The sequence below is a fragment of the Amblyomma americanum genome, unplaced genomic scaffold (assembly GCF_052857255.1).
Source record: "Amblyomma americanum isolate KBUSLIRL-KWMA unplaced genomic scaffold, ASM5285725v1 scaffold_430, whole genome shotgun sequence".
NCBI lineage: Eukaryota > Metazoa > Arthropoda > Arachnida > Ixodida > Ixodidae > Amblyomma > Amblyomma americanum.
The window spans coordinates 122,072-150,038 of record NW_027526901.1 but is presented as its reverse complement, the minus strand read 5'-3'; the positions used below and the strand labels follow the sequence as shown (position 1 = coordinate 150,038).

The 27,967-nt window shown below is 43.4% G+C and overlaps 1 protein-coding gene across 4 annotated transcripts in view; it reads left to right on the top strand.

Moving 5' to 3' along the window:
* The window catches only part of LOC144112626 (uncharacterized), a 42,236-nt gene that overhangs the window by 5,500 nt on the left and 8,769 nt on the right, over nucleotides 1–27,967 (top strand). For 2 of the 4 annotated variants that reach the window (XM_077645427.1, XM_077645424.1), the window contains exons 2-8: nucleotides 117–398; nucleotides 3,068–3,234; nucleotides 4,648–5,429; nucleotides 9,832–9,959; nucleotides 11,534–11,650; nucleotides 15,916–16,060; nucleotides 23,260–23,456. In XM_077645427.1, the coding sequence (XP_077501553.1) occupies nucleotides 117–398; nucleotides 3,068–3,234; nucleotides 4,648–5,429; nucleotides 9,832–9,959; nucleotides 11,534–11,650; nucleotides 15,916–16,060; nucleotides 23,260–23,456 (1,818 nt within the window). The remainder of the gene's footprint in view (nucleotides 1–116; nucleotides 399–3,067; nucleotides 3,235–4,647; nucleotides 5,430–9,831; nucleotides 9,960–11,533; nucleotides 11,651–15,915; nucleotides 16,061–23,259; nucleotides 23,457–27,967) is intronic. The other 2 variants (XM_077645425.1, XM_077645426.1) reach the window with 2 other exon arrangements.

Here is a 27,967-nt window from a genome sequence, read left to right as displayed (position 1 = left end):
AAGGAAGTTTTCAGGTAGATTTTCTTAACACCTGCTTCTGTTTCTGCAATTTTCTGCGTTTTCCAGTGATCAGATTTTCTAAGCTTACCTGACTTGCGCTTTCCATTTCACCATAGGAAAAGGAAGGGGAGGCTTCTGTTAGCCACGGTGCTGCTGGGGCCGTTCAGGAGGGTAGCCATGAGGCTGCCTCTGACTCCTTGAAAAGTCCTGGCAACCTCGATTCTGATCAGGAGGAACCACAAGAAGAACTTGAATTGCACCCTGATGCGAGTAAAGGTGACCGCAACGAAAATAGTGCAATAAATGATGACATACGATGTCTTGATAAGCTGGAGGATGATTTGGATGAAAAAGAAGAGTATTGTCTCAAAGGGGAACGGCAACAGGGCGATGGAGAGGTGAGCATTAAGACGGCATGCTTGCATGTGCTGTGTTGCACATTCTGGGCTAGAGCTGTGTGCGGGAATGTGCACTTGTCATCAGCCTAGCATATATGCAGAAGTACTAGGGCACAGAGGCAGGTGTGCCTTGTAACAGTGTCGGGTGCCCATCAAGACCTTTGGATGCAGATGAGAAGCACATTGTGAGGCTTTTAGCCGCCTATCTCTGGTTACCTATGTCAATGTGCATCAAAAGAGCAACTGTAATAGCTTTATAATATCAGTTGCATCAGTTTTTTTCATATTTTGCCTCATTTGGGTGAAACTGGAGTTCAGTTTAAAACGTCATAGAGAGAAAATTGAATGTGTGCTACAGTGGAACAGTAGTCCTTTCATGCTTGAAAAAAAAAGTTGGTACTTCCTGCTTAACATGAAGGTAGTGCCACTTTAACCTTAGAGTGTGTTGGATGAATACTCAATCATAATATGATCCATAGCACTGTATTCAACATTACAGCTTTCAGCTTAGAATGTGCTAAGGTGAAAAGACAGCCACTTGCCTGTTTGGAAGGAACTTGAGAGACTTTCATTCTCTTTGTGTTGGTGCTTTAAGACACTGTAATATGAAATTGGCACCAGTGGAAAAGGTGCCAGGCGCAAATTTTGTTTTGCCATATGTAGTTCTACTGTCCAGCAAGAAATTGCGTACTGAACATATCCTTAAAAATAATTGTAGATGGGTCAGCCGCACAAAACTGTTTGCGCCCGTCCACTGTTGTTGTTCTTGTGGAAGTCTACATATGAATATTATGTCATGTGTCATACTCCCACATTTGTGCTTAAACACTTCGTTTGAAGGAAGAAAACCAATTTCACCGAAGGCAAAGTTTGTTACCTTCAGAGTTTTGTTTGGCACATCCAATGATGCATGGCAAGGTGTGGTTGATGGCAATAGGAATTTGATATTGTACCGTCTGTGATGTTACTCTGAGCTTCTCCATGCTCTTTCGATGATGTTAGGAGAAGAAATTTAATCGTTCATTACATCTGTTTTCAGTAGGGGTGTGCGAATATTGAAATTTTCTTATAAGAATCGAACTCGAATATAAAGAAAAAATGGCTTCGATTATCAAATATCTGTTCAGTACAAAAAAAAATTTCAGAAAATGATGAGCAAGCAAACGTGGTTGCCCTTATTTTTTCCAAAATAGTGTATGATCTTTGCAACTAAAATAAACAAAAATAGACTGCCTCAGTACCATATAAAAACATGATGTGCACAGAAATGTATACTACTTGATTAGATGGCATAACAGTACCCAAACTATAATGATGTCATGCAAAACAAAATTCATAAAACGACAAGACTGGCAACAAAAAATAACGACTATTAAACTTCATTCTATTGGAGTTCAAAGGACTGGAAGAAGTGTCTGGTTCATCCGAAGGCCTCTGTTAATAAAATTGCCCGCCCCCCCCCCCCCCCCCCAGAAAAAGAAATGCTGCCGAAAATTCTGAAGATGCAATGAGGCCTAATGAGGTGGCTCCATCGCGCTAACACCTGTAAGCCCGTGACGAGCCACCCATTTTGGAGTGCTGGAAGAACAACACAAATGCAAGCAAGGGACCGGGGAACACACAATGGCGTCGGAGTTGCGAGGCGGTTTCTAAAAAATAAAAAAAAAATAAGCCGCGCGGAGCTGGGATTAGACTATCGGCGAATGCGCGGGCCGATATTTGAAGTTGCCGCGGGGCAGCGGGGAAGCTCAGAAACCGAAACTACGCAGCCAGGCTATTTTTTTGCCCTAGCTACAGAGGCCTTCCATTTGTTGCCACGAATGCCATTACGCCCGCTAAAGAGGTGTGCGGGTTACAATGCACCATGCAATAGGCGAGATTTTGACAGGATCGCTTGCCCTATTGTGATTACTCGACGCGCCCCTTCAGGAGGCTCCCGCGGCATTCCGCAAGTAGGCTTTCTCGCATAGCGTAGTTTACAAAATGGGATGGCGGAAGTCACGCTCGGAGAGTTATGAAGGTGACAGGACGCATTTTTCGGATCTGGGAATTAAATATGTAACTTATTACCGAAGGATTAAAAAGATCGAAAGCGATTTCGCGTTGCGATTATTCGAAGCGGGCCGTCTGCCATCTTGTTCGCAGCACGGGCGAAATGTGGGAAAGCCCACTTGGGGAAATTATCACGAGGTGAAGCCTTGCGGCGTCGGGATGCGGTCGGTCCGCATGATAAACGGCGGAGAAGGAGCGGATAGGACCTCTGTATTGTTTTCCTGGAATTTTTAACTCGATTATCGGCTAATTTGCCGAGATATTGTGGTTTTGCCACGGTCGAATTTATGAAAGTGTGCGCAGTATACGATCGCTGGCGAGCATTCGGGAATTTTCGAATATTCGGAAATTCATGAATATCAGTTTTCGAATACGAATCGAATATCAAACATTCGATTTGTATTCGAAATTTCGAATATTCGCACAATCCTAGTTTTCAGATGCTAACTCTAAAAAACTTGGCATGCTTTACCTGCAGCCTGTATATATTTGAATTCTTAAATATCGCTGTATTCTCAAAAAGTGGGGAAGTTGCCCTTTGATGCCATTTTCACTTATCTGATTCTTAAAGTTTTTTTGATTACTGTTGTGCATTGTATACACTTGATTCTTTTCAGGAAACTTCCGATCCTTCTGGCCTCCAGGTCAAAGTGTTGGACTGCGATGAAGACAAGCGTAACCCTCAATACATCCCCAAAAAAGGGGAATTTTACCAGCATGATGACAGGCTAGCAAGTGATGGGGATAAGCCTGAAATCCCAGAAGAAAAAAATGAAGATGCCAGGTGAGTATTGTATTCCAGTTAGCTTTGGCACAGCTATCTCATCTTGTATAATTGTGTTATTGGCATGTGGTACATTAGAATTTTTTCAAGGCTGAATTGAAGTGTTGGAAGTACTTTTGTCATCCTTAACTAGTTTAGGTGGTTCAGTGCCTTTTGAGTGTTAATTTTGCATATTTCCGCTCGAGCATAAAGTAGGACATTCATGTGCTCTTGTATGTCACAAAGCTGCAATCCCTTATTGTGATATCTTTGCAAGGACTATACCATCTGCTCCAAGCTAGTGTAAGCCGGTGCAGCTGCAGCTACAGCTGGCCTGATTGCACATGGAGGCTTATCGCTTGCTGCTGATGCAGTCGCATCAGATTTACAATAAAACCTCTATAATTAGAGCTTAGTTGGTTTGAAATCTAGGATAATTTGAGAAATTTGTACAATCCCATAAATTCTGATAATTCAAACCGGTGGCCTCCATTAGGCCACTTAATTTGAATATCTTGTGTGTTCTCTGGGAATGCCCGATCCCGTATTGGTCGCAAACTTGGTGAAGCGATGGTTCTTAAGAGCCGCAAGGGGGTGCCACATAGTGATGCAGATGTGCAATAGGTGAAGTGCCCCAGATCAAGTATTCCGAGCACAAAAACCGGCCCATGATCTGGTTTGCAGACTGCTGAGGTGCACATCCTTGCAAAAGAAAAGACGTGCTTCACTGCAGTCATGCAGGGGATACCACTTTCAGTGTCATATGCTCTCTGCTTCGTCAAGGCATGACCGGACTGGAGGAGCGATGCACTCGCTCATCGCTTCTCTCCAGCCTGGCTGTGGTCAAGGCAGTGTCTAGTAAGAGTGCTGGCATCAAAGCAGTGTCAGTGTATGTCCCATGACGCGACCATTCTTGCTGTATGCCCACGATGGATTCACTGCGTGAATACTGACCTGTGCCGTTTCTTTGTGTGATGTGCCTTGGTTAGAGGTCTGATTGAAGGTATCTCGCTCCTGCAACAAAATTTTTTGCCTGAGTTCTATTTTATATTTGTGCTATTCTAATTCAAATATTTTTCATGGCTCCAATGACTTGGAATTATGAGGTTTTATTGTACTTTCTTTTAGTAGAAGGTACCCCGTTTTTTTAGCCTCTATAATGCAAGAAAAGTACAAAACTGGTAGTTGGGTGCACATGTTGACAGGCTTAAAATACTTGGAATTTGGCATTTATCCTCAATGAGCGATTGGGTGCTTCATGTTTCAAAATGTTGCGTGAAAGTAGTAATATTGAAGGGGAGTGCAGCTTAAGTGTGTGGTAAACCAACTCGGGATGTGAGAGTTTTGCTGTAGGGAATGCTCTGTTGTACATTTCTCACAGAACTACTGGTGGGCATTGTGTAGAAGATTAAGTGCCTTTCTTTTCTCTGGTAGGGGCTCACGATGGCAGAAGAAACTATGGCGTGATGACAGTGTTTGGGTACACGACAAGTACCATGAAGAAGAACAAGGACCTAAAACAAGTGAGGAACTAGTGAGCACCTATGGTTATGATATTCGAACCGAACCTATGCCTCCTCGAGGTCGGAGACGCGAACGTTATGGCCGTGGCCCCAACAAGTATCAACGAAACTGGGAGGATGAAGAGGCTTATACCCCACGGTCAGGCTCAGGACGTGGTAGAGGCATGCGTGGTGGCCGCAGACCAAGAGGTGGTGGCCAGGATGGGAACCCTCCTTTCCATGTCAAAGATTTTCCTGAATTAAACGTCAAGCGTTCAGTGTCTGAGAGTTCAACCACTCTACATCAAGACCAGGCAGTGGTCAAGGTGCCGACCAAACCTGCGTCTTTCAACCGCCCTGACCGTGGAACACGAGACAACCACAGTCCTCAGCACAGAGAATGGGAACACGTAGCCAAGAGCTCGGGAACGGCCCGCCGTGGTTGGGGAAAGCGCCCTCCTCAGCCACCCGGGAGGCTGACAGATACTTCATCGAAACAGCATGAAGATGAAGTAAAGGAAAACAAGTCTTCAGATCGTCATGCCAGCAAGCCTGCGCCACAGTCGCCATTGAAGACTGCTGAATCTTCCCACCGTCCACCTTCTGTTGGCAGATCTCGGGCTGCACGACATATGCTTATGGAACAAGAACGAAGCAGGAGCAATGCAAAATTGCACGAGAAAACTGCTCCGAAAGTTGAGCTTCCGGATGGGGGTGAGGAGCATGCCTGTTTGTCTTTGTTGTGTGAAGTTACCCAGAAGGTGTAGTCAACAAGTTCTTGAATCTAAACTGATGACATTTTTTGCTGAATGCATGTATATTTGAAGGGTGACCCATAGCAAAAAGGTTGAACAAGTTTCTTACTTGAGATAAACGTTACCAAACACTATGCAATTTAAAGACAGACAGCTGTGTGCATTTTTGGTTTGTAGTGAAAATCTGGTGTTTTGCTCTTTTTGGCTATGTTGATATATGTTTGGTAGCTAAAGACTTAGGATTTGAGCAGATTAAAACTAGACTTAGAAGGACGCTATAATCACCGGCCGTTTGAAAGTGAATGAAGGTGTAGCCTTGCCTTGGAGATGACCGTAGGAAAACTGGGCTTTTCTTCACTGCTGTTTGGTTGTGAAAACAGGTAGTGGTGGTGGTGCCTCTGTTATTCTTTTTTTTCTTTTCTAGCTTATAAAAGCTCCGTTTTCGGAGCAAGTAGCCCCTTTTTCATTAGATTGCGGTACTCTGTCGACACTGGCCAACTTCAATTTGTCCTGTGTCCCCTGTGGGAAGCTAGAACTGCATGTACTAGTTACCATACATTGTACAGTAGAACCCCTGTATAGCAAAGTAGCTCGGGTCAGCAAAAATCTTTACTATGTCGGGGTCTTTATTATATCAATTTTTGGTCAAGCCGTGGCTCTGACTATGCTCTCTGGCTACTTACTAAGCACGAAGTTTATAAAAGAAACACTTAGGAATACCTTACGTCTTGCTCTTATTGTCCCTTTATGCGGTAATTATTTATTTTCAGTTATCGTATGTTATCCCATTTTCTACTTTGTTTGCTTGTTGTGAAAGTACTGCATTTGCACGAATACAGGGTGGCTACAGATATAATTCCAGTTTGATTCCAAAGCTTTGCATGATCAAGGCATCGTCCTCCGTGGCCTCAGTGTCATTTAAGAGATAATAAAGAAACCCGCGCGACACATTGAAGCGCGGCAAAACCGCCTACACAGTGCCACCGCTTCCCTGTGCTTGGCGCTACCGTGCTACGAATGCACGCCCTTTTCTAGACTTCCCTGAACCTTTACTGGCTTACCTTTCTTAGCGACTCGCGTCGCCTTCTTTCTACGTTCTTAGCCAGCTTTACTTTTTCCATGTGCGCCGCGCGCTTTGCCTCACGTCCCCAAGGTTTTAGAAAAGTTGGCTTCTTCTCACGAGTTTTCAGCTCAATGGTGAAGCCACCTCAAAGAGCGCAGTTATATTGTATTTTGGTTACCTATAGACCTCCTTCACATCGAGACGTCACGAAGATGCGGTGGCGCTGATGTCAGCCGCGACTTTCGCATGGTAGGCAAAACAGGTTCCGCCTGCCCGTGCCTACCGCAGCTGACGCAGCTACCGGCGGCTGCATCATGCCTGAGCACTGCAGAAGCAGCATGCATTGATAGCTACATCACTGTTCGATCCACGTAGTAGCATAAAAGGAAATTTCAAATTAGCTCCGATAGACTTCTCGCGATAAAAACCGCATTAGTAAACTGGCTAATGGGTAATGGGCCGAGGTACTAAAGCCCGAAATCTGGGATTCGATCGGCACTGCCACTCAATGTACTTAATAGCATGTAAGTTACAGCATTCATTCACCTGAACATCAGCATAGTACGCTTATAACTGCGCAAGGAAAAAAAGCACGTATGTAGCTGCGCACGCATTTATCACCTTGAGCCAGTGTTCATGGGGCCCCCGCTGGCAGGTTTACTCGCCCCCAAGGAATGCGTTCTTTTGTTAATAGCACAGCATGTTTTAATGGCACGTTTTATGGCATTTGATATTTAATAGTAAGTGTTTCTTAATATGACAGACGTAATTATTTGACTCGAGCAGAAAGAAGTCTGGTAAGTTCATGCGCGGTCACGGTGGCTTGCTTAGAATAGCGTACCTTAAGTGTGCTAAAAGCCACATGCTTTTTCATTGCATCATGCATGTGTCATGTTTCATGATGCAGTTCATGACCGCGAAGCTTGTTTGGAAAGAAGCAGATGCAGGCGTGCTACTAACAGACGTGTCGAGATTGAGAGGGGGCACGGCATGAAAAGTATTTTCGTTATTTATGCACGCGATATGAGACTAAATTTGGTGCAAATATGAAATTGCTACGCTAGTTTCGGTAATGCTTTTTATTTTTAGCTATACCTGGTGCAGTCCTTGGGTAATTATAATTAACACCCTCGTCAAGTCACCCCAAGATCTTAAATAATTGAGTAGAAAGTGTGCAAATTTTTTTTATGCCAGCATGTTCACAAAGCCCTGTTCTATATGATGATGCTGTTAGTTCTTTCTTTAGATGATCATGTACTTATGCATGTCATGTTACATGAAAACATTTCTTAAAAAAATAGCTAACATAGTACCGCACGTATAGGAAAAAAATTAGAGAGATTTATTACAATCCTCAATGTCTTAGCAATCGTTTGCAATACGATCACTCTATTTTCATACGTTACAAAATTACGAAGGTGTAAGTGATGCCAATCGCAGCAAATATGAAAGGTCAGAACATGAACCTTAAAGTTTATTTCCTCGTTTTTGGCCTCTTCGCTTGCACTTTGGTCAAAGAAATGCGACACTGAACTCAAAGAAAGCCTCAAAGAAATCAATGAAATTAACCTGACATTTTTCGATGACCACACATCTAAAAAGCGTAGTTTATAACATTCTACTGAATATTTTGCTATAATTTTTCGCCATGAAACAGAAAACTTCAGAGCTAGCAAAGAAAACACTTCCAGAAATAAAAAATTTTCACCAAATCGACCAGTTTAACAAGGGGAGAAGTCGACCTGGCTGGCCGCTTGATCTTGCGGCTAAAAACAGCGCTTACGCAAGACAGGAGATCGGGGACACAACGTCATCCCCACTTTTCGCATGGCGCGACAGGTGTGTCAGCAGACGGTGAGCGCATGTTGGCTGCACCGAAAGAATGCCAACGCTTCCCCTCACTACTGTCCGGAGGTAAAATCATTCTGGCAAGTGCAGAGTGTCAACAACATATTTTATTCAATCCCTAGCCTAGAAATCAATGGCTGAAACGCTTTCTGTTTACTACTAACCATATGTACAATACACGGTGACGAACTATTTCTCTGAATACGCCACACGTGACAAACGCGAGCTGTGTACTTCGAAAAATTACTATGTTAAAAGCATCAACCATTGCTGTGATTCACAGAAACTGAAAACGTGCCTACAAGCCTTGAAAACCTGCACTCAACACCTCTCCGCAATGCCACTCCCTAACTTTTGCCTACCACGAGCCCGTTAGTGACTGCAGCGCCACCTCGTTTGTTTGCAAACATGAAGGAGCTCTATAGACCTCACGATCCTAGACTTCGCTCGTGCCACGACGTCATCATTCCGCGTGAAATACATCGCCACGGCCAGAAGCTCTTTACTATAGTTGTTTCTTTGAAAAAAAATCTTTACTATGACCGAAAAAAATGTGCAGTCATATATGGAACACGAAATGGGACCACCGCTTCACTGTACTGTAAGTTTTTTCTGTAACTGAGTTTACTATAGCGGGGTTCTGCTGTATATGTATTATTCATATTCGTCTATTCTGTTGAGCAGGGTTTGTCTAACTGAAGAATTTGAAATTGAATTGCTAATTTTGACAACTAGGATCATTTTTTACCTATAAAAGCAGAAAGCACAGCAGTTTTTTTTTTGTGCTCAGCTTTATTGGTAGTTCAAGCGATATTAAGGGGCAACATCCGAAGTTTTTGAATATATTGAGTGGATAGTCCCCTCCCTCTGCCACAACAATTCGTTTTTTAATATACAGAGAGGAACGATTTTAAAACGGGAAACCGAAACGTGGTCTGTGGCCAGAGACAATGCTCGGCGTGACACAGTGATGACGTCAGAGACATTATTAGAAAAATACTCTTATGCACATTGAATTGCTGAAGTAGACACTGAAAATGATGCTTCCCTTCATAAATAGCCCGAGACGATCTTACAGAAGCCTTGAAATATTGTTAGTGAAACAGGGAGCGGGCATTAACGTGCAGGGAATGTTTGTGATGTAAAAATGCAGTGTTGCCCATAAATATCTCTTAACTGAGGCCATGGAAATGGCAGACTTCAAAATATATCTGTGCTGGCAAGAAATGTTGCATGGTTGCCAAACGTGGTAGAAGTAATCAGGAACAGGAGGGGAAAACCTGCAGTATAAGTTTCATAAGAATATGTTAACCTCGGAAAACTCCTGGAGCTGCTGATGGTGTCATTACGTACATATGTTTTCTTGATTGTTATAAACCTTGTCAGTGCAGCACTCTTTTGCACAACTTGCAAAGTTGTGTTCTTATCTGGTTTTAATGCCACGTTTAAGGTGGTGCAGCAGGCTTGACCAGGAACTCTGCAGCTACGGTAGCCCCAAGAGGAGGTCTGATTGGAGGTACTGAAGTGGCAGGAAAGCCAAGGCGCTACTCTTCACTGCGTCATCAGCCACTTTCAGAGGTATGGTCTTAGTAGGTAGAAAATGGGCAGAATTTTTTTGTTGTTGCTTCTTACTCTGCTGCAACTAAGTTCACAGAAAGGAACAGTTTTTAACAGGCAGCCAAAATATTGTGGGCACATTATTATTGCTGCCACCTGTTCTTTTTTATGTTCACTTTCTGCATTCCTTGGGTTTTTACTGAATCGTTTGTCTTGTTTGCTTATGCCAATGATTTGTGAACCGAAATTGTATTCTGTAGCTCATTGCTCCTGACGTAGAGGTTTGCGTGCCTTTTTCAAGTTCTTGAAGCTGTTTTTTCAATTTTTTTTACTTTTCATGTCTGAATTCAATATGCCAAGAAACATGTGCTTTGAGTCAAGCTCAGTTGACTCCCTTCAAGATGAACCTGATGCAAAGCCTGCTGAGCTTATGAAATCTGTTTAATGACCAAAATGTAAGGTCATATAAGAGTAAATAAGCACTGTTTGTAAACTAGGAATTAGACAAAACTTTTGATCAGATGGCTTTAACATGCAATCTATTTATTGAGCAGCCTGAAAGAAAAATATTTTAAACCCGACGTAGCAATTGCAGTCAACCTTTTAGTTGTCAGAGCTTTAGCTGTTTTGTGGCATTTTCTGTTTTGGCACTCAGAACATTTCTACATGTGCACACCGAAATCAAGAAAAACATATCATTGCAGCCTGTGTGCTGTCAGCCATGGGGGAAACATTGTACAGGTTGCGCTGGAGAGAGCAAAGCACACTGTTCAGTTCATGGCTGCATGCTTAGAATGCCGAGCAATTAAGATTTGTTGGCATTTTTGCGTTCTGAAAATGTTTTGTGGACAACTATACATTCTTTGTTCAGGATTTCAAGAGAACAATGTGGCTAATTACATGTCACGTGGTATCAGATGGAAGGGCATTCGTAATTATGCTGTCAGTCTTTTTTTTAATGTCGTGGCTGTCTGTTGCATTGCCGTTCCTTACACTCACTTCGGCACAATGACTCCACCTAATCAACCACTTGGAGTTGTGGAGCACTGGCAGAGGAATGCAAGGTTGCATTAGACTTCGCTGAATTTAAGTTGCAAGGAAGGCTTTTTTTTACATTGGGTCTTTGGGAAATCCAGCTATGGTCCCAAACTGCTTAGCTTAACTCTTTCGGGACGTGAACAGGCCATTCTCAGGGGCCTTGAAAAAATACATTTATTAAAAACTGTTGTCAAAACCCTAGTATGACATATACCAAAATATAGGTCTATAAATTCTCTTTCATACAAAAAAAACTATTTTACTTTTAGATGTTCGAGTGTGAACTTCTAGAGCAAAAAATGGAGCAAGTTGAAAAACAAGGAATATAAAAATAAGAAACGATAATAAAAACTTTAAACCGTACAAAATTGTGGCACAATGCCTATTTTCAAGCGAAAGTGAAGGCATTTCCAGGCGTATTCCATCAACTATCGGCACTCCCATTAGCACTGAGTGCACAGTTAAATCTAAAAAGAAAAATCCTTCTAATCAAGCGTGGAGAATTGCAAACACGCTGTAGCATCCCTGATATCTATTTGGTCTTGCCTATGCCCAAGCAACCACAGATATCCACTGGACAGCCAACAGAGGTCCGTTTCGGATGTTCCGGACGTCTGCTGAACATCCGCAAACAGCCGGTGGACGTCCGTCGGCCGTCCGATGGGAGTCCAAAGGTATACGTTTGTCTCACCGTCAGGCGTCCGCTGCCGGATCTTTCTCGGATATTTGCTTATATGGTGCATTCATGCTTTCTTTACTCCAGTGAGAAAATAAAATGGAAAACAGTTTAAAGTACATCAGGTATATTTTATTGCCGTTGATGTACATAAGCAGAAGAATGGCTTATATTCGCAAAATATCTGACTTCAGGTATGATGAGCTTGGAAAGCACATCCATAATCTCCCCACCCACAGATTTTCTGAAAAGACAAAGCAAAAAACATCAGTCTTGTCAAACCCGTGCAAAAATGCAGTAGCCTAATGAAACATCAACCAATTAACAGAATTGTTTACAGAGCACTCCTATTACCAATCAAGTCTCAAGCAAGCATTCTACATAAAAATTTATAGCCTTTAAATGAATGTAGAAAGAATAAGTATACTGGCAATAAAATTTAGATGTGTAGTATACCTTTTATATCATGCATGTTTTCTTACTGATACTGCTATCACTAGACAATGACACCGTTTTACCAGACACTCTTTTACCAAAGGAAGCTGAATGGCACTTCATGTACTGAATGTCAATTGTTTCAAATCCAATGTGACAGGAGTACAAATGTATTTATGTATTCAACAAGTCTCTGGGCACAGCCAGTGCCAACAATGTTATCTTCACGTCGCCGTGGAAAAGCAGGTCACACAGGAAATAGTGAAATAGCACTCATTTTTCAACACATAAAGCATGACATGAAAAGTAGTAGATGAATGAGGTATAAAAAACTGTGAAACTGACTATGATGAAAAGATTTTGAGCAATCACACATTTTGTGCGGGAAGAATAGGTGGTGTTCGCGGCTAACAAAGAAGCCATCGCCTCGTGCTTTCAACCCGTCTCTTACGAACGAATGCTGTATGCTATATGATCCTGCTGCATTGCCAAAAAATAATTTTCAAGCAGTTAACTACTCACCTTCATAGGCAACCACCTATGGCATTCACACTAAGCCTTTTTTCATCCAAAGTCGGTGCAATACGGCATTCCAGCGTTCCAAAAGAGCTTCAGGCACTTCCTGCGTCTTTCGAATTGCTCAAGTGCCACACCACTTTTGTCCGCAGACCAAACAAAACCACACTTTGGTAATAACAAAGATCTAAAGCAGCACCACACTTCCAAACAAAATGACAATGGCGCCGCAATGTTGTCTGTTGGATTGGATTGAGCTGACTGCAAACTGACATACATGATGATGACAGGAGTATTCGGCGGGAGTTTTGAAGTTCCAAATGCTCTCAATTGCAAGTTTAATGAACAAAGTGGACATGATGTTGTACAATTTCGATAATTTGTAGAGGTATTATAAACCTATAATTAGTAACTGAGATCCTTCAAAATTGAGCAACACCTGCTTCCACCCTTAAATTATTTTGGGTCATTGGCGGCTCTTGCACTACAGGAAGGATTGTGGAATTGGTCCAATTTACAAACGTATTCGCAGCAAACCCTGTAGCTGATGAAAAAAATTTTATGGAAACAGATATGCAGTTTGAATTAATGCGGTTTCGAGCCTACTTGCCCATAAAAATCACAAAATTTATTCCCGGGATAAGTCTTTCTCGATAAAAAGAATACAAAATATACATACACGAAAGGTGCGAAAAATAAAAAAACGTCCATACCTCATGTCCTGGGAAAATACTCATCCCTACATACCTTGGACGTACGCTTTGTCTTTCATGCAGATACGCAAAACCAGACACTGTTCGTACGTCCGATGAACGTACGGATAAGTATATCCGAAACTGGATTCTGTTTGTACGTCCAACGGACGTCCAATCTCATCACAGGACGTTCGGACCTCCGACGGATATCTGTGGTTGCTTGGGTGTTGTCATGCTTAGGTTATGATAGTAAGTCGACCCCCCCTCAATCCACTTTGGATTTTTAGATTAAAAAATAGGTAGACTTGCATTCGTGCAGAGACGTGCTCAACTTTGCCATTGTTCCGCCCACTTATCATGCCCACTTATCACTGTACCCAACATTGGGTACATAAATACGAGCGCATTCACTGATGTGAAAATTCATTTTGAAAATATTTTGTGTGGTTTATAACTCAACTGCTGTGAGATATAATACTTGGATGCCAAGCTTTCTATTTCATATAAGTCTGTGGAAGGGTTCAGTTTTGCTGAACGTATAGTGTTAAACAGTCTTATGACATTGCAAACCATGCAAACAACACTGAAGACCTTATAAATCATAACTAGAGGTTGGACTTTTCTGTTTTTATTTTTCAAAAATTCAGTGAACTTTTTTGGTGTTTACTTCAAAAGGCCACTTTCATTGTTTTCTTGTCGAATATTTCTTTCCATGTACGAATTTTTGGTTTTTATTCGTGAAATAATATTCAGGTGCGGTAAAAAGTGACATGCATTATTCTCGGCCTTTTGTCTTAAAAACCAAGAGCTCATACAGCAGTTTTTACCACATAAACAGTCGTATTAAGAGCTATCTTTGCAGAAGGAAGTTGCACAGTTTAATAAAAATAAAAATGCCGAAGTTAAATGATCGGGCACTGAGACAAAACCTTGGTGCATGTTCAATTCTAAAAACTTGGTTTCCATAGTCTGGGTGCACTCTCTGTTAAATGAGATGACTGTGTACCATTTGGTTCACATAGTGAGGCAGCAATGCAACTGCTCCTTAACAGTCGCGTGGGCCAGAACTTGGCACTTTTGCGCTGTTTATATTTGGTTTTCCCTGTTACAGTTCCAGAGGTTGTCGTTGTCTTTACATGAAGTGCAAAAACCTACTTAGCGAAGTGATAGCCCTAAGCCGGTGGTAAGCATGAGCAGGCGATGCTAAGCTACCAGATAGCATTAAGGTGGTGAAGCCTCCAGTATCTGCAAAGGTGCCTGAGTTAACTCACAACTATGGTACTAAATTCCACAAGTAAAATTTTCTGTGTTCCCAATTCCAGCACTTAAGTTTCTGCGTGATCCACTGTAACTGGTACTGAATAGCCAGTTCGTTTTGGCATGCATGCCAGAAATACTGACCTCTTCCGGTTAAAACTATGTGTCAAAAAATGAATTTTACGTACCGGTGTATTTTGGTCCAAACTGATAAGTCCAACCCCTATCCATGTCTTACTATAGTATGTTGGAGACTTGAACCAGAAAGGAGATGTCATTTCCCTGAGTTCTACACGAATCAAATACCTGCACACTCATGCATCTCCCTCGTTGACAGCCCAATGTTTCCCTTGAAAAGACTACTTCAATTTTTATCAGAAGTAGGCTTTTTACATGAAATCTCATACCGATGGTGGCCTCAGCCCATTTCTCTTGAGATGACGGCTGACCTTTCTTTTTAATGCGACACATCTGGAGCTTTGCCCAGGAAACATTCTAGCCTTTTAAAGCATATAGGTACATGTCTCCCTTTAAATTCTGCACAGGTCATTATACACTGTGAATAATTTTTTAGGCCTTACGCACTACTGTTTTATTACTTCATGAAACTTCACACCCATCACATCTTTTTAATGTGAGTTGACTGTTCACCTTTGTGTTTGGCCCTTTTTGGCCTGAGATGCCCTTGCACTATTAAAACCTACCATCATCAAAAGTCCAACCCCTAATTGTAATACTTAGCTGCCGTGGTGGCTTAGCGGTTATGGTGCTCGGCTGCTGACCCGAATGATGCGGGTTCATTCCCAGCTGCGGCGGTCGAATTTCGATGGAGGCAAAATTTTAGAGGCCCCTGTACTGTGTGATGTCAGTGCACGTTAAGGAATCCCAGGTGGTCGAAATTATCCAGAGCCCTCCACTGTGGCATCCCTCATAGCCTCATTCGCTTTGGGATGTTAAACCCCATAAACCAAACCTAATCATAATGAAAACATGCATGGAATGCCTGATTTTATGGGAAGCATTACCACAGGTTCGGGATTCTAAAATTGAGTTCTGGGAACTCTTGGGTTTTTTGATGTGCACAATGGGTTCCCCAAGCACCTAAAGCCATGCATGCCTCAACCCCCCCACCCCCCCAGACACACTTTCTTTTACCCACTTTATTGTGGAATTAATCATGCTGTACTTGCTCATAGCGTGCTGTTTCACAATGTAGCCAGCCACTCATTTTTTGAGGGATGAATGCAAAGAATTACAGGGTTTTTCAGCATCTCTTGCTGAGAACCCCTGCTGTAGGTGTCTTTTTTGCCTTTCCTGCTTTAACTGATTTAGCTCACTTAAAGAGGCCTTTTCTCACCAGGTTTCTTCCTACACCAAAGCTGCTGTCGCTGCTCCTCAATTGCCGAATGCACAGGCTCCACCCCAACGACCTAGTCAGCCGCAACAAGCCATTTTGACTGCGGCACATTTTCAAGGACCCTATCCACCCTATCCTGATGATTACAGTGAGTGCTTTGTATCGTTTTTTTTAGACGATTCCAGCTGTATGCTACGTTGCATTAAGCTGTAACTGTTATGAGGTTCTTCATTAATCTATCTAGAGCAGAGTTCAGTGCACATCATTGTCTATTGTGTAATCTCTTATGTGTAATCTTTCACTCTTATGATGCATTCACACTCAGGTATTCGGCATCAGGAGCAAGTGAAATGCTCTGACTCTCACACTTGCATACCTGCCAACCCTCCCGATTCGCCTGGGAGACTCCCGATATTTGACTGAACTTTCAGATTGTATGACCACATCCTTATATTTCCTGAAAAGTTGTCTCTGCTCGCACAAGAATGGTTTTTCGGAAACCGGCGCCACAGTATCAGCAACCACGCTGTAATTGCCAGCATCACCATCATTGCCCACACTAGCGTCATCGGCTAAGCAGCCAATCAAAGCCAAATCAAGCAAAGTCAGAGTAGCTGTGGCTGGTTGAACTTCATGCATGATATCGTGCTTGCTGTTGCTCGCTGTACTGTTGCTGCTGCTTGTGTGTATGGTCAGGGTTAGCTAGGCCATCTGTGTGCGGTGAGCAGCAAATTCTCATGTGCTTGATGTCATGGAGCTATCAAAGCTCAGGAAAAGATACCGTATTTACTCGCATAATTTTTGAAGCCCCAACTTTCTAGCCGTATTTTTTAAAAATTTTACTTGCATGTTTTGCAAACTCTGTTGCGCCAGACCACCAACACGTACATGGCTGCGCGCAAGGCAGGGTTGGGAAGATTGGCGTGGCTGTATCGCCTAGTGCGGTTGCGAAAGGTGCAACTGACCAGGGCACGACTTGTGTGCCGCGTGCCGTTTAGCCAACTCTCTCGCTTTGACGGTCGCTTTCCCAGACGGTCAGTTGCGCGCACGCCCGAATCCGATACTGCAGAGGAGTTTTCTGCTAAGTCTGCCGTTAGTGAGCCGGTTCGCTCGCGATGGCGCCATTTTATTGCGACCGTTATCTCCTTTGCCTCCCACTGCTTTCTTCGCGATTGTATTTTTGCTGGCTTATTGCTCTGAGCTGCCCAGATGCCATCATGCCATCCCGTCGGAAACTACGTAACGTGGGGGAGGGGAAGCTATGCGCTATGTTTGGAGTCAGCTTTTTTTTTTGGCAAGCGAGAGATGCTAGATAGGGGCCAGGTCTACATATACAGTTTATGCTGTGCATTATAATCACTGTAGCGTATTAGCTATGCTGTATTAATGTGTTCCTTTTATGTTGATCGAAACTTTGTTCAACGATGTGACTGTACCTGCTGTTGAGTGATGTGTTTGGGAAGGGGGGAAGGGGGCCGACACTGAGTCAGGCATTTTTTTGCCTTTATGTCTGCCTCCTAGGCACCTATTACTGCTGCCTGAATAAAATGACTTTGACTTTGAGGTCGTGTTCAGATGTGCAGCCTTGAAGAAAATAAGCACACAAATTATGTGAGCGTGGTATTTGAACAAGTTTTTGCGATCCTATACTTCTAAATTTGATTAAAAAAAAGGTGAACATTCCCTCTCCGCTCGCTTTTTTTGGCGCGAATATAAAATCTTTTGGTTTTTGATCTAGCCAGGTTGGCAGGTATGCACTTGATGCGTGTGCACTGCCAGCTTGTTCATGAGGTTCCATGAGATGCTCACTGGCTAGAAACACGAGAACCTGCATGTTTCTGTAACTCAATTGTCGTCACCGGCTCCGGCCTGCCATCATAGTGACGGTGTCGTCCCATGCAAGCCATTGGATATGTTGGTGAAAAGGTGTCCGCAAAATGTAAGAGACATCTGAGAGCTACTGCATCCTTTCCTTTTGTCGAAAACATTTCCTTTCCTCAAAACATGCTTTCGTGAAGTTGAAGTGTCCATGAAATGTCAAGATCTGAGAGTTGCTGCATTGGTTCCTTTCTTCAAATCATTTTATTTCCTGAGAACGCATGCTTCATCAGGGGTTGAGGTGTCCACCAAGTTGTCCAGATCTGAGAGCTACTGCACCCTTTCCTTTAGTCAGAAACATTTCCTTTCCTCAAAACACATTCCTCCCTGTAAGCAGACTTAAGTGCCTTCAGAATTTTGGCTATTGGCCAGACACTAGTGCAGAAACTTGTTCTGAACTTGTGCTTGTGACCTGGTTTTCTGCCAGAATGTGAGCCACCAAGCTGCGGATTTCGCTCCCTCTTTTTTCTTTGTCTTTGTTTGTATGACAATTCATAAGGAGGGGGGATGCAGGCAAAAGCTATGTAAGCACCTGCCAAGGGCCTGCCACTCAGTGCCCAAGTGTAAACACCATTAATGGCTAGCTGCTATGAAATTTTAAAGCGCAGCTCTTAGGCGCCCATTCGTGAATGCCGTGTTGTAGTCATCAGTGCTGTCGACATAACACGCTGCGTGCCACACCGAGAGTGGAGGAATGGACAACCGGAACATGGCTGCCATGTTAACATACCGGAGGGTGGCTAGCAGTGTAATGCGTTACCTACCAGCGGTGACATGTGGCATGTGAAGAGCTGCGCATTTTGCATTACCGATTATCATAATTGGTTGTCAATTTTTTCGTCTCGTAAAAAGGTGTTTTTTTTTAATATAGTATGTTGAGAGAGTCCTAATTGCTAGAGATGGCACTTGTGATAGAAGTGAGTGCTTTTAGAGCTCCTTTTAGAGCTCAGCTCTTAGGCTCCTGTTAGTGACTTTCGCATTGTAGTTGTAGACAGCTGCGGCACAACATACCACCCGACAGCCCTGCAAGGTAGTAGCAGAGAGAAGCGCCACATCGAGCGCGGTGGAGGGAACAACCGGAAGGTGGCTGCTACAGGAAGATCCTGGAAGCAGCGTAACGGTGTGTGAAGAGCTGCGCTCAAATTCCGCATTACAGACTACTGTAATTGTCTGCCAGTTTTTTTCATGAAAATCGCCTCTTTCATAAATTAAGGAATGGAATGATTTTGGCACTTGGTAATGTACCTAAACTGGTACACATTGTTGACTAAGCAGTGCGCATTGAATTGTTCAAGTGGCAGCTTAATTTTAGGGGGAGTTCATTTCTTAAATATTTTGTTGTTTTTTGCTCTTTATAATTTCATTTCAAATGTAGCGTAACTTGTCCACTGCAGGAGAAGACTGATTTTTCGGACTCCTATAATTGGGACTTTTGCGATATTTCGGGCCTCGCTGAGGAACTAGGCGGAGGAAAGCGTGAGCAACTTCCGTCCCGGCCAATCGAAGAAACCTCCGCTGAAGCCGTAGTGTGTCCACCTACTGCTATGCACGTAACTGATGGAGGAATTGGTGCTAATGTTCGTAATAAAGAACAAAATATAACCGCAAGAAGGTTCTGAAAGGACAGAAGATATTTCTCTCTCTATTCCTTTTGAATTTGACCTGCGCGGCCGTTGCAACTGCCACACATCCTGTGAGTGTTTTGCGAACTTAATACCCCTTGTCACAGGCACATTTCGAAGGCCCTCGAACTGATAGCCTGTTGACTCAAAGGCGATCGAGCGCTGCTACACGGACAGTTTCTATGGCCATCGAGTCAATAATCTATCGAGTCAATGGAGCAGCACAGAAGTCCATCGAGATTTCTAGGGCCTTTGAGCACTGCCCAAGGTTGCTAGTGTTGCTTGCAGCGGCGCCAAGTGCACTTTCGTACACGATACATTCACGGTACAAAAGCATGAACAAACATTATTCTCCTAAATTAAATGCAAGCAGTCTGTACAATAATTGTAAAATTGTATCAGGCTAGCTTTAACCGCATTAATTTTTACATGAGGTCTTTGCGTTGCTTGCGTATGTAGCGTTGACAACATGGCGTCATCTTGCCCGCCTGCTTCACAGCGATAACAGCTTTGTCGCTTATCCCTGAAAGCAATATCTTGTTCTAAACTGTTGTTATTCATCTTTGATTTGCCTATTCTTACCCTCGCATGAAGTTTCAGGAGAAAAAATAGCTTTTGTTTTTCAGATACAAAGGCAATTTCCCAGGTGTTAACCCTGACAAAGCAGTGCTCCGACGCAGTTTGACTGGCTTGGTTTTGGCTTGTCTTGCATTAGGGTGGCTGCAGCAGTGTTTGCATCTTTCAGTAGATGGCTCTAGGAACAACGCGTGTCGTCCGTCGCGTACATGACACTAAAAGGGTTTGAAACGACATGCGCATAGGCGTGTATTTCAGCATTTAGTATATACTTAAAAAATATTTTTGTTACTTGCGCAAAACCCAAAGTAGCGATTGTGGCGCCACACAAGCTTGGTGTAAGACACGAAAACCATTTCAATGGTCATTGAGATCTGCCGTGTAGCAGCGACACAACTCCTTCCAGTTAGATGGTGATTGAGAATATCGAAGGCCCTCAACTCGATGGTTATTGAAACTGGTCATGTGACAAGGCTATATGTCAGTCACGTTATCTCGGCCGCTGTCGCCAGCTCTACGGTGCCGGTCACAGATACTTCGGCTTCGTGTTCCTTCATGTGTTAGTGATGTCAGTGTTTCGACAAATATGGTGGTATTTTGTTTGTGCTTGTGACCGTAGAAATTGTGAAGAGTTCAGCAGGACCCACACGCATACGACAGAAACTGCTACCTGCACTCGTTTGTAGCCTCTTATATTTTAAATGCCTAGTCATCGACGCCTAAGTCAATGGGTGCTGACAGTCGCATTTTTCGTCAAGGCTGCAAGTGCTGCTTCTCGGCGATTGGTGAAAATAGGCGTGCGGCAATGAATCAGACTCTTCGCGTTGAGGCACTCACATTGGTAAATATCTAAAACCTCTTTCATCGCATGGTTCACCGCAGCGTGGCTAGTTTTGCCTCTGGCCGTGATGAGGCGCTCGCATCGCAGACCAGCCGCTCGCAGCAGAGATATTGAAAGTGCATGCAAACCAGCAGCATGCGCCCATTGTCGCATAGTGAAGCTCTTGCCTGTCCTCCTCACACTTCTCCCGCAAGGAGCGCTGAAAGCCTTGATTTTGCTTCAACGGCCACTTTTCAGCGGCTGCCCAGGCATAGAATATATAGGAGGCTATGACTCATTTCTCAGGAGCCACTCATTTCGGCGCCGTGGATCATGAACTGTGATTTAGTCGCTGCTTTTGATAAAGCAGTCATCGGGTTTGGTTTGCAGAAGAGTTGGCATATCATGGGAGGGGATTATGTAACTGTATATTAACTGATTTCTGTTGGTGTCGCATAATATAGCATGGAAAGTGATGGCCATTGCATGATAGTGGTTTCCTCTCTCGTGTTTACATGAATACTAAATTTTTTGCACTTATCTACAATTGTAAGGTACGTCGTGCATGCATTAAATTGTGTGCAGTCACTGTGCACAGAATTATTTTTGTATTGCGTGCATAGTATTCATGGAATGGTCGCACATGTATTACGTGAATGATGTATGAAGTAATGTACTGAAAATGTCAGCTGAACCGTTTGAGATAAGATTAACACCTCTGGTGTGTGTGCACACATTATTTGTATGGTACAGAATGCTGTAACATAGACATACAGTGTATTTTGAGAAACCTCTTTTCTATGTTCTCAGTACATTGGCCCAGCGCTGCAGTTACCATTGTTGATCAGCAGCGCAACCAATTTTACCATGCCACAACAGCAAAAAAGGGTGTACGAAAATGCAAGTAAAGTGCGGCGCGCACGCACTGCAGGCGGACCAATATAAATCCACCTACCAGGAGGTTTCCGCGAAATTCCGCAAGTAGGCTTTCCCTCATAGCGTAGTTTACAAAACGGGTTGACAGAGGTCGTGCTCAGAGAGTTATGAAGACGACAGGACGCATTCTTCGGATGTGGGCATTAAATATGTAACGCATTATGGAAGGATTAAAAAAGTTTGATTTTGCGTTGCGATTGTTAGAAGCGGGCCGTCGGCCATCTTGTTCGCAGCACGTGTGGTATGTGAGAAAGCCAACTTTCAGAATTTCGCACGAGGTGAATCTTAGCGGCGTCGGAATGCGATCGGTCCGCGTGATAAACGACAAAGAAGGAAGGGAATAAGACCTCTGTATTGTTTTCCTTGAGTCAAATTTTAACTCGATCATCGGCTAATTTGTCCAGATGTCGTGGTTTTGCCAGGGTCGAATTTATGAAAGTTTGCGCTTTATACGACCGCTGGCGAGTATTTGGGAATTCTCGAATATTCGGAAGTTCTGGAATATCAATTTCTCGAATAGAAATGCGAATCGAATATCAAACATATTCGATTCGTATTTTAATATTCACACACCCCTATTTAAAAGCAGTTCTCTGATTTCAGAGTGCCCCTATGATGGTGTGTCTTCATAAAGAACAACAAAATTCATCGTAGAAAATATTCTGAAAAGTATGAAGCGTCATTTCGAAAGTGATGTATTTTTTAAAACACTGTGTTAAGTGTACGTGGGAGTGATTCCCTGCTGGGAGTACGGACTGGGAACGCGGCCCATTAAAACAACTTTTCAGAAATAGATTTCTCGTTTCACAGAGTACCCTTGCAGGTGGCTGTTAGCTTACAGCTGGCGAGGGTTTTGAAGAAGAATGTGACGAAGTACACAATGTCATTTCGAAGCGATCTAAAACGCTGCGATAAATGTGTTCTTATGCCGGACATACCTCCAAAAGGCACTCTGTCCGCTGGGCATTTCCCTGAATCGTGCAAGCTTCTCGTGTAGTCTGACAGGCTTCCACGTGCACTACTTCGTTCGCAAGGTGCCTTTATAGTGTCTACCCAGACCCCCAGAAAAAGCATTCAAAAGTCCATGTCAACCAGTCAGAAAAGTACTGCCGTGGTGAACTATGTAGCATGCAGAAAACAAAAGTTAACACTTCAAGCATCAAATGGCAATCCCAAAATGATATGGAGCATGCTTTGATATTCTAACTCGTCTTACGCGATATGTGGAAGCGGTAAGTTTTTTCCCATTTATATGCTAGTGCAGCAACACCCTTTGTCAGCACATCATCTTTGCCACCTGTAATTTTCTTTAGATGTGAGATTTGAGAAGAGTTTGATCACCAAAGCATCCTCGGTTACTGTGTCCAAGACTGTATGTAGCATGCTTGCTTCCACGTTGTTACTATAACAAGTGGAACACATATAATTGACGTTTGAATAGGTTTTGATTATATAAGGGAATAACAACCTTGCACATCTACATTTACATACTGAGATGGCTCTTGATTTCTGCAGTGCCTCCACCAGCCCAAGCACCTGCTGTGAGGCCACCACCAAGCCAGCCAGCGCCAGTTATGGCACCTCCTGCTCAGATGTCAAGCCCATTCTTTCCCTCACCAGATGTCATCCTTAGCTTTCCACCACAGCACCCACTGCCGTACACATTTCCTGCCCAGTGTGCTGCACCAGCCCCGGCTGCTCCACCTCCAACGGTGAGTCAGTAGTAGTTTTTTTTTTCCTTGAGATTCCTTTTGCCAGTCACTTGCTCATTTTGCTGCGTAATGCTAGCTGAAAGTGCGTGGTAGTGATTGCTCTTGGAAAAGCAGGTTAGTGTTGACCCATTTTTGAAGTTTTCACCCTCTGTATTTCCTGGAGGCGTGCTGACCAGGTGGTTTACAAATATGTGAGCTTAGGTTCTGAAAGGAACAAGTGATAAAAGATTTCAGCAAGCATCTTGGCACTTGACGCTCTACATATATTGTGGCTGTGTTTCTGGAGAGTGGTTATTCTCTTTATAACATCTCAGAAGTCATTATGTTAATACAGTAGAACCCCGTTATAGTAAACTCTGATGTAGTAAAGTGAAACTGCGGTCCCCTTTCACTTTCCATAGCTGACATTTCTTTATATAGCAAAAATTTTTGAAAAGAAACTGCTGTAGTCCACCTGGTCATGGCGATGTGCTTACTGCGAAATGATGGCATCATGGCACGCGCGAAGTGTAGTATCGAGAGGCCAACACTTGAAGGCAAGTGGACACTGAAGACAATTAAACGGCACTTCATTAAGTGGCTTCACCACTGAACTTAAAAGTTGCAAGAAGAAGCCAACTATTCAAAGGCTTCTGAGTCATGAGGCAAAATATGTGGTTGATGCATGAAAAAAAAAGGTGAACACAGAAAGAAGGTGGCACTGGTCTCCGAGAGAAAAAAAACCAGTAAAGGTGGTGCATTGAGTACAGTTAAGCTGGTTATGACGGAATTGAGAAGATTCTGCTGTTCTTTTTTTGTTATGTGCACATTTTCGTTACAGCCAGTTTTCTCGAGAAAGCTCGAAAGGACTGTGCTGAAAGGAAGCCAGAATGAAAAATAAATGCAGTTGAAACGGTGTGGCAAATGTTGACAGTAAATCTGGCTACTTGAGGTTGTAGACACTCATTTCATGCTCACGTTGGCGACGTGAATGTGGCAGGACCCACCACCATCTAAATTGCAGATAGACAAAAACACGATGCCTCTGCATGTGGGGCAGGGAGAGTATGGGGTAGTCAGAAGCACCTACACCTTTCTGCATGCCTGTTGCTCATAAAAAAAAAAAAAAACTCTTGGTCTGCTCATCCACTGTTGCCCTCAAAAACTGACTCTTCACCTCGCGTTGCTGGTGTGCCCCCTGCCATCTCCGCTCCCGTTGCACGTCTGCTGTGAATTGCGGTCACAATCGAGCAGCAGCAATGGGCGTGCACTGCTTATCCTGTGCATTCTTTGCTACATCATGTTGTTTCGTGCTGCTTTTCGACATGGACTGTTGTAGTGCCACTTGATGTGACGCAACAAAAACAAAGGCTGCGGAGACAGCTGTAATTGCACAGAGGCGCGGATCACACTGAAGCACGGCATCTTGTGTCAACAGCGTTCGCTCATTGCAATTGCAGACAATCCTCTCATGATAGTTCGTGTCTTATCTCATGAAACTTTTGCGTAATTCGGCCAAATTTTTAATAACACAGCAGTAGCCAATGAATAGTTTGCATGGCGAGTTTGTTATTCCAAAGTCAACCGCTGCAACACCTTCTTTACATGGAGTAACCAAGGTGTTGGGGAATTGGGGAGGCTTGTAATATCAAAGAAGTCACTACATGGAGGTTTGTTACCGTAGTTACTCGAATGTAACGCGACTGCGAATGTAACACGAGGGGTGACTTTACATGCTGCCAGCAGGAAAATATAAAACCATGAATTTAATGTGAGGTTTAAAGACGCAAAACAAAGTACCTTCAATAGACATCGTGGCCAACATGTTTATTCAGCTTCCACGCTTTTGGAGGCTGAGTTCTCGAAAACAGTGTCCTCCTTTTCACTATCGAAGTCTCCCAGTAACTTCTGCCATATCTATGTTGTGCATCGCAGAGAAAATTCATTCCTCTTCTAAACCTTTGCACCCACCCCCAAAGCTCTGCGCTTCCTATCCCCCGAGCAACATCTCTAAATTTGCAACGAATCAGCTCGACACTGACCCCCATGAGACGTTTGCGCTGTTCAATTATAAAGCCCGCCACGTTTTCTCCAGCTTGACATGGTGGTTGTGGCAAGACCCACGAAATCCTTTGCGGTCGGGCTCACATTTAAAAAGCCCCTCCCGCTGCAGCCGCCATCCGCAGATGGTTGACTTGTTGAGGTCATCTTTGAGCTGCCACAAAAAATTCCATACCTCTTCAGCTAACAGGATCACTTTTCTCTTAAAACGGGCGTCGTACTGAGCATGATGCGTTGCCATCGTGTGCACTGAATCAGTACACCGCGAGCAATGCCACAAGAACATGACGTAACAAAGCATTGAGCCCGTGGTCGCAACGAACACAAAAAAATAATAGAGAACAGTGCTTTGACTTTGGATAGATTCGGATTTGGCCTTTGTGGTACCCATGTTGCCTGCATAAGATCGCAAAACTGCGGAAACCGAAACCAAGTTGACTGCTTTGAAATGGCTGCACTGCAGCACTCCTTTAGGCCAATCGAAGTGCAGTATTTGATTTTAACGCGAGGGTAGACTTTAAGGAGAAAAAATTTGAGAAAAACTCGCGTTATATTCGAGTAAATATGGTACATCCAGGTTTAACTTGGTATTTTTTGCACTTGCCAGATTTTTACAACTCATGTGCAAGAGGCAGTCTGGTGGGCAGGTTGCCACCTGTCTTGGTGGACAAGTTGTGGTGACATCACAAGGTCACATCACTTATCTTGACCAATCGGAGAATTTCGTGTAGAATTACAAATTTGGTCGTGCCCCATGATTGGTCAGTGGGGTCACGTGACCCTGATGTCATCAGGGGATTTCATTAAGGAGAAGCCGGAAATTTTTTTGTGTGACGACGGCCTAAATACTGTCGCATTAAAAAGGAGAGAGTGTCTGGCATGATGCTGTTGATATCACGTAGCCTTGCAATCTTGCTTTTTCTTACCCCATGTTGCCCAATGGCAGTTCTGCTGGTTCCCTATCTTTCCTAAAGCATGATCTGCTGGTTCCCTTTCTTTCCTAAAGCATGACATGCTCGTAGCTGCTCCCACATTGTTGATCACGTGGGGAGTACCTGCGCAGCAGTGCAAGTTTGGGCAAAATTGTGGAGTTCGAAAAGGGCTGCTTTTGCTCAAAACTCTCCCTCATCTGGTCCTGTGGAGCGGTGCAAGTAGGCATCACTGCCAGGAGCTCGCGCAGCCAGCATGCGGGCTGGTTTCAGTGCTGACTGCGTGCATGCAGAGTTTGATACTATATCCCAGGGGTGGCCAAACTGTTTTCTCCTTGTGGGTCCAAGTGCAGCTTGTGACTCTCTAGCATCTGTATCCCCACCCTCCCATTCCTGGCTCTAAAGACAGCCAAACTTCAAGGTGCTTGCTTCACGATCGCTGCCTGAGTGAGTGGGATTCATTGTTGCTGTCAGCCTTGTTGCAAGAAATTTTTTAAAAATTGCCATGCCTCGCCCTTTAAAATTGAGGCTCTTAAAAAGATTATGCTCTTTACATATGCCTGTCTGGCCACCCTACTATCTGCAATTTGCAGTTTGTTGTAGAAAGTATATTTTGCATGAATAATGATAAAACAGCTTCGGGTGTTTGCTATGAGGTGTAATTTACTCTACCTGGGCTCGTTATAAGTTTGACTGTATTACTAGAAAAACTTAGCTTATAGTACAACTAATGACCATGATTTGAGCTTATTACTTAGGTTTGGACGGAGCGACAGTCTCTAGAAATCGTACACCAGTTTGACTTGCTAGTTCAATCGTGCACTTGGCTACTACATTGTTACTTTGGGCATTTTTAAACATGGCCTTCAAAATTGCAAATCCTGAGAGATGCGCAGTCATATTCTCAGTGAAGTCTTATTAAACACAGTTACCAAATTGGGTCTTGTCATCCAGCCAGAGTTTAGGCGGCATCATGGTGGCCTTGCAAAGTGACCGTAGGAAGCCAGCAGTCATTAACACTGTGAAAAATATATGTGGATAATAGTATTATTGGCTTGGAAGGTATATATCGGGGTCTATCCAAATCCATGACCTCTGAATGTCACTTTTGGAACTGTGCCATTTAAGCTATGGTACTGACCATCTGCTTCCCTACATTAACGAATAATAGTTCATTGATTGAATCTGCAGCCATGTTACCAAAACAAATATGTGACAGGACATTGAAAGTTGTTATTAGCTATAGGCTAGGTTGAATGTGCATGACAAACAAGTACATACTTGTGTAGATATACAGTCGTTCCCAGATATATCTAACTCGAAGGGGATCGCGAAAAAGTTAGACATATCGATAATTCGAAATATAATATATGCCCTTGAGATGCTTTTTCTGAAAAATATGTACCAACATGCCCAACTCACTGCATTAACCATGAGATGGTTATTTCAAAATTGCACACATCTCGGACAGTTTCTCCAGGATCGTGAAAAGTGGGAGCTTACTGATTTCTCCTACAAAGTCCAAAAAGAAACGAAAGTGCA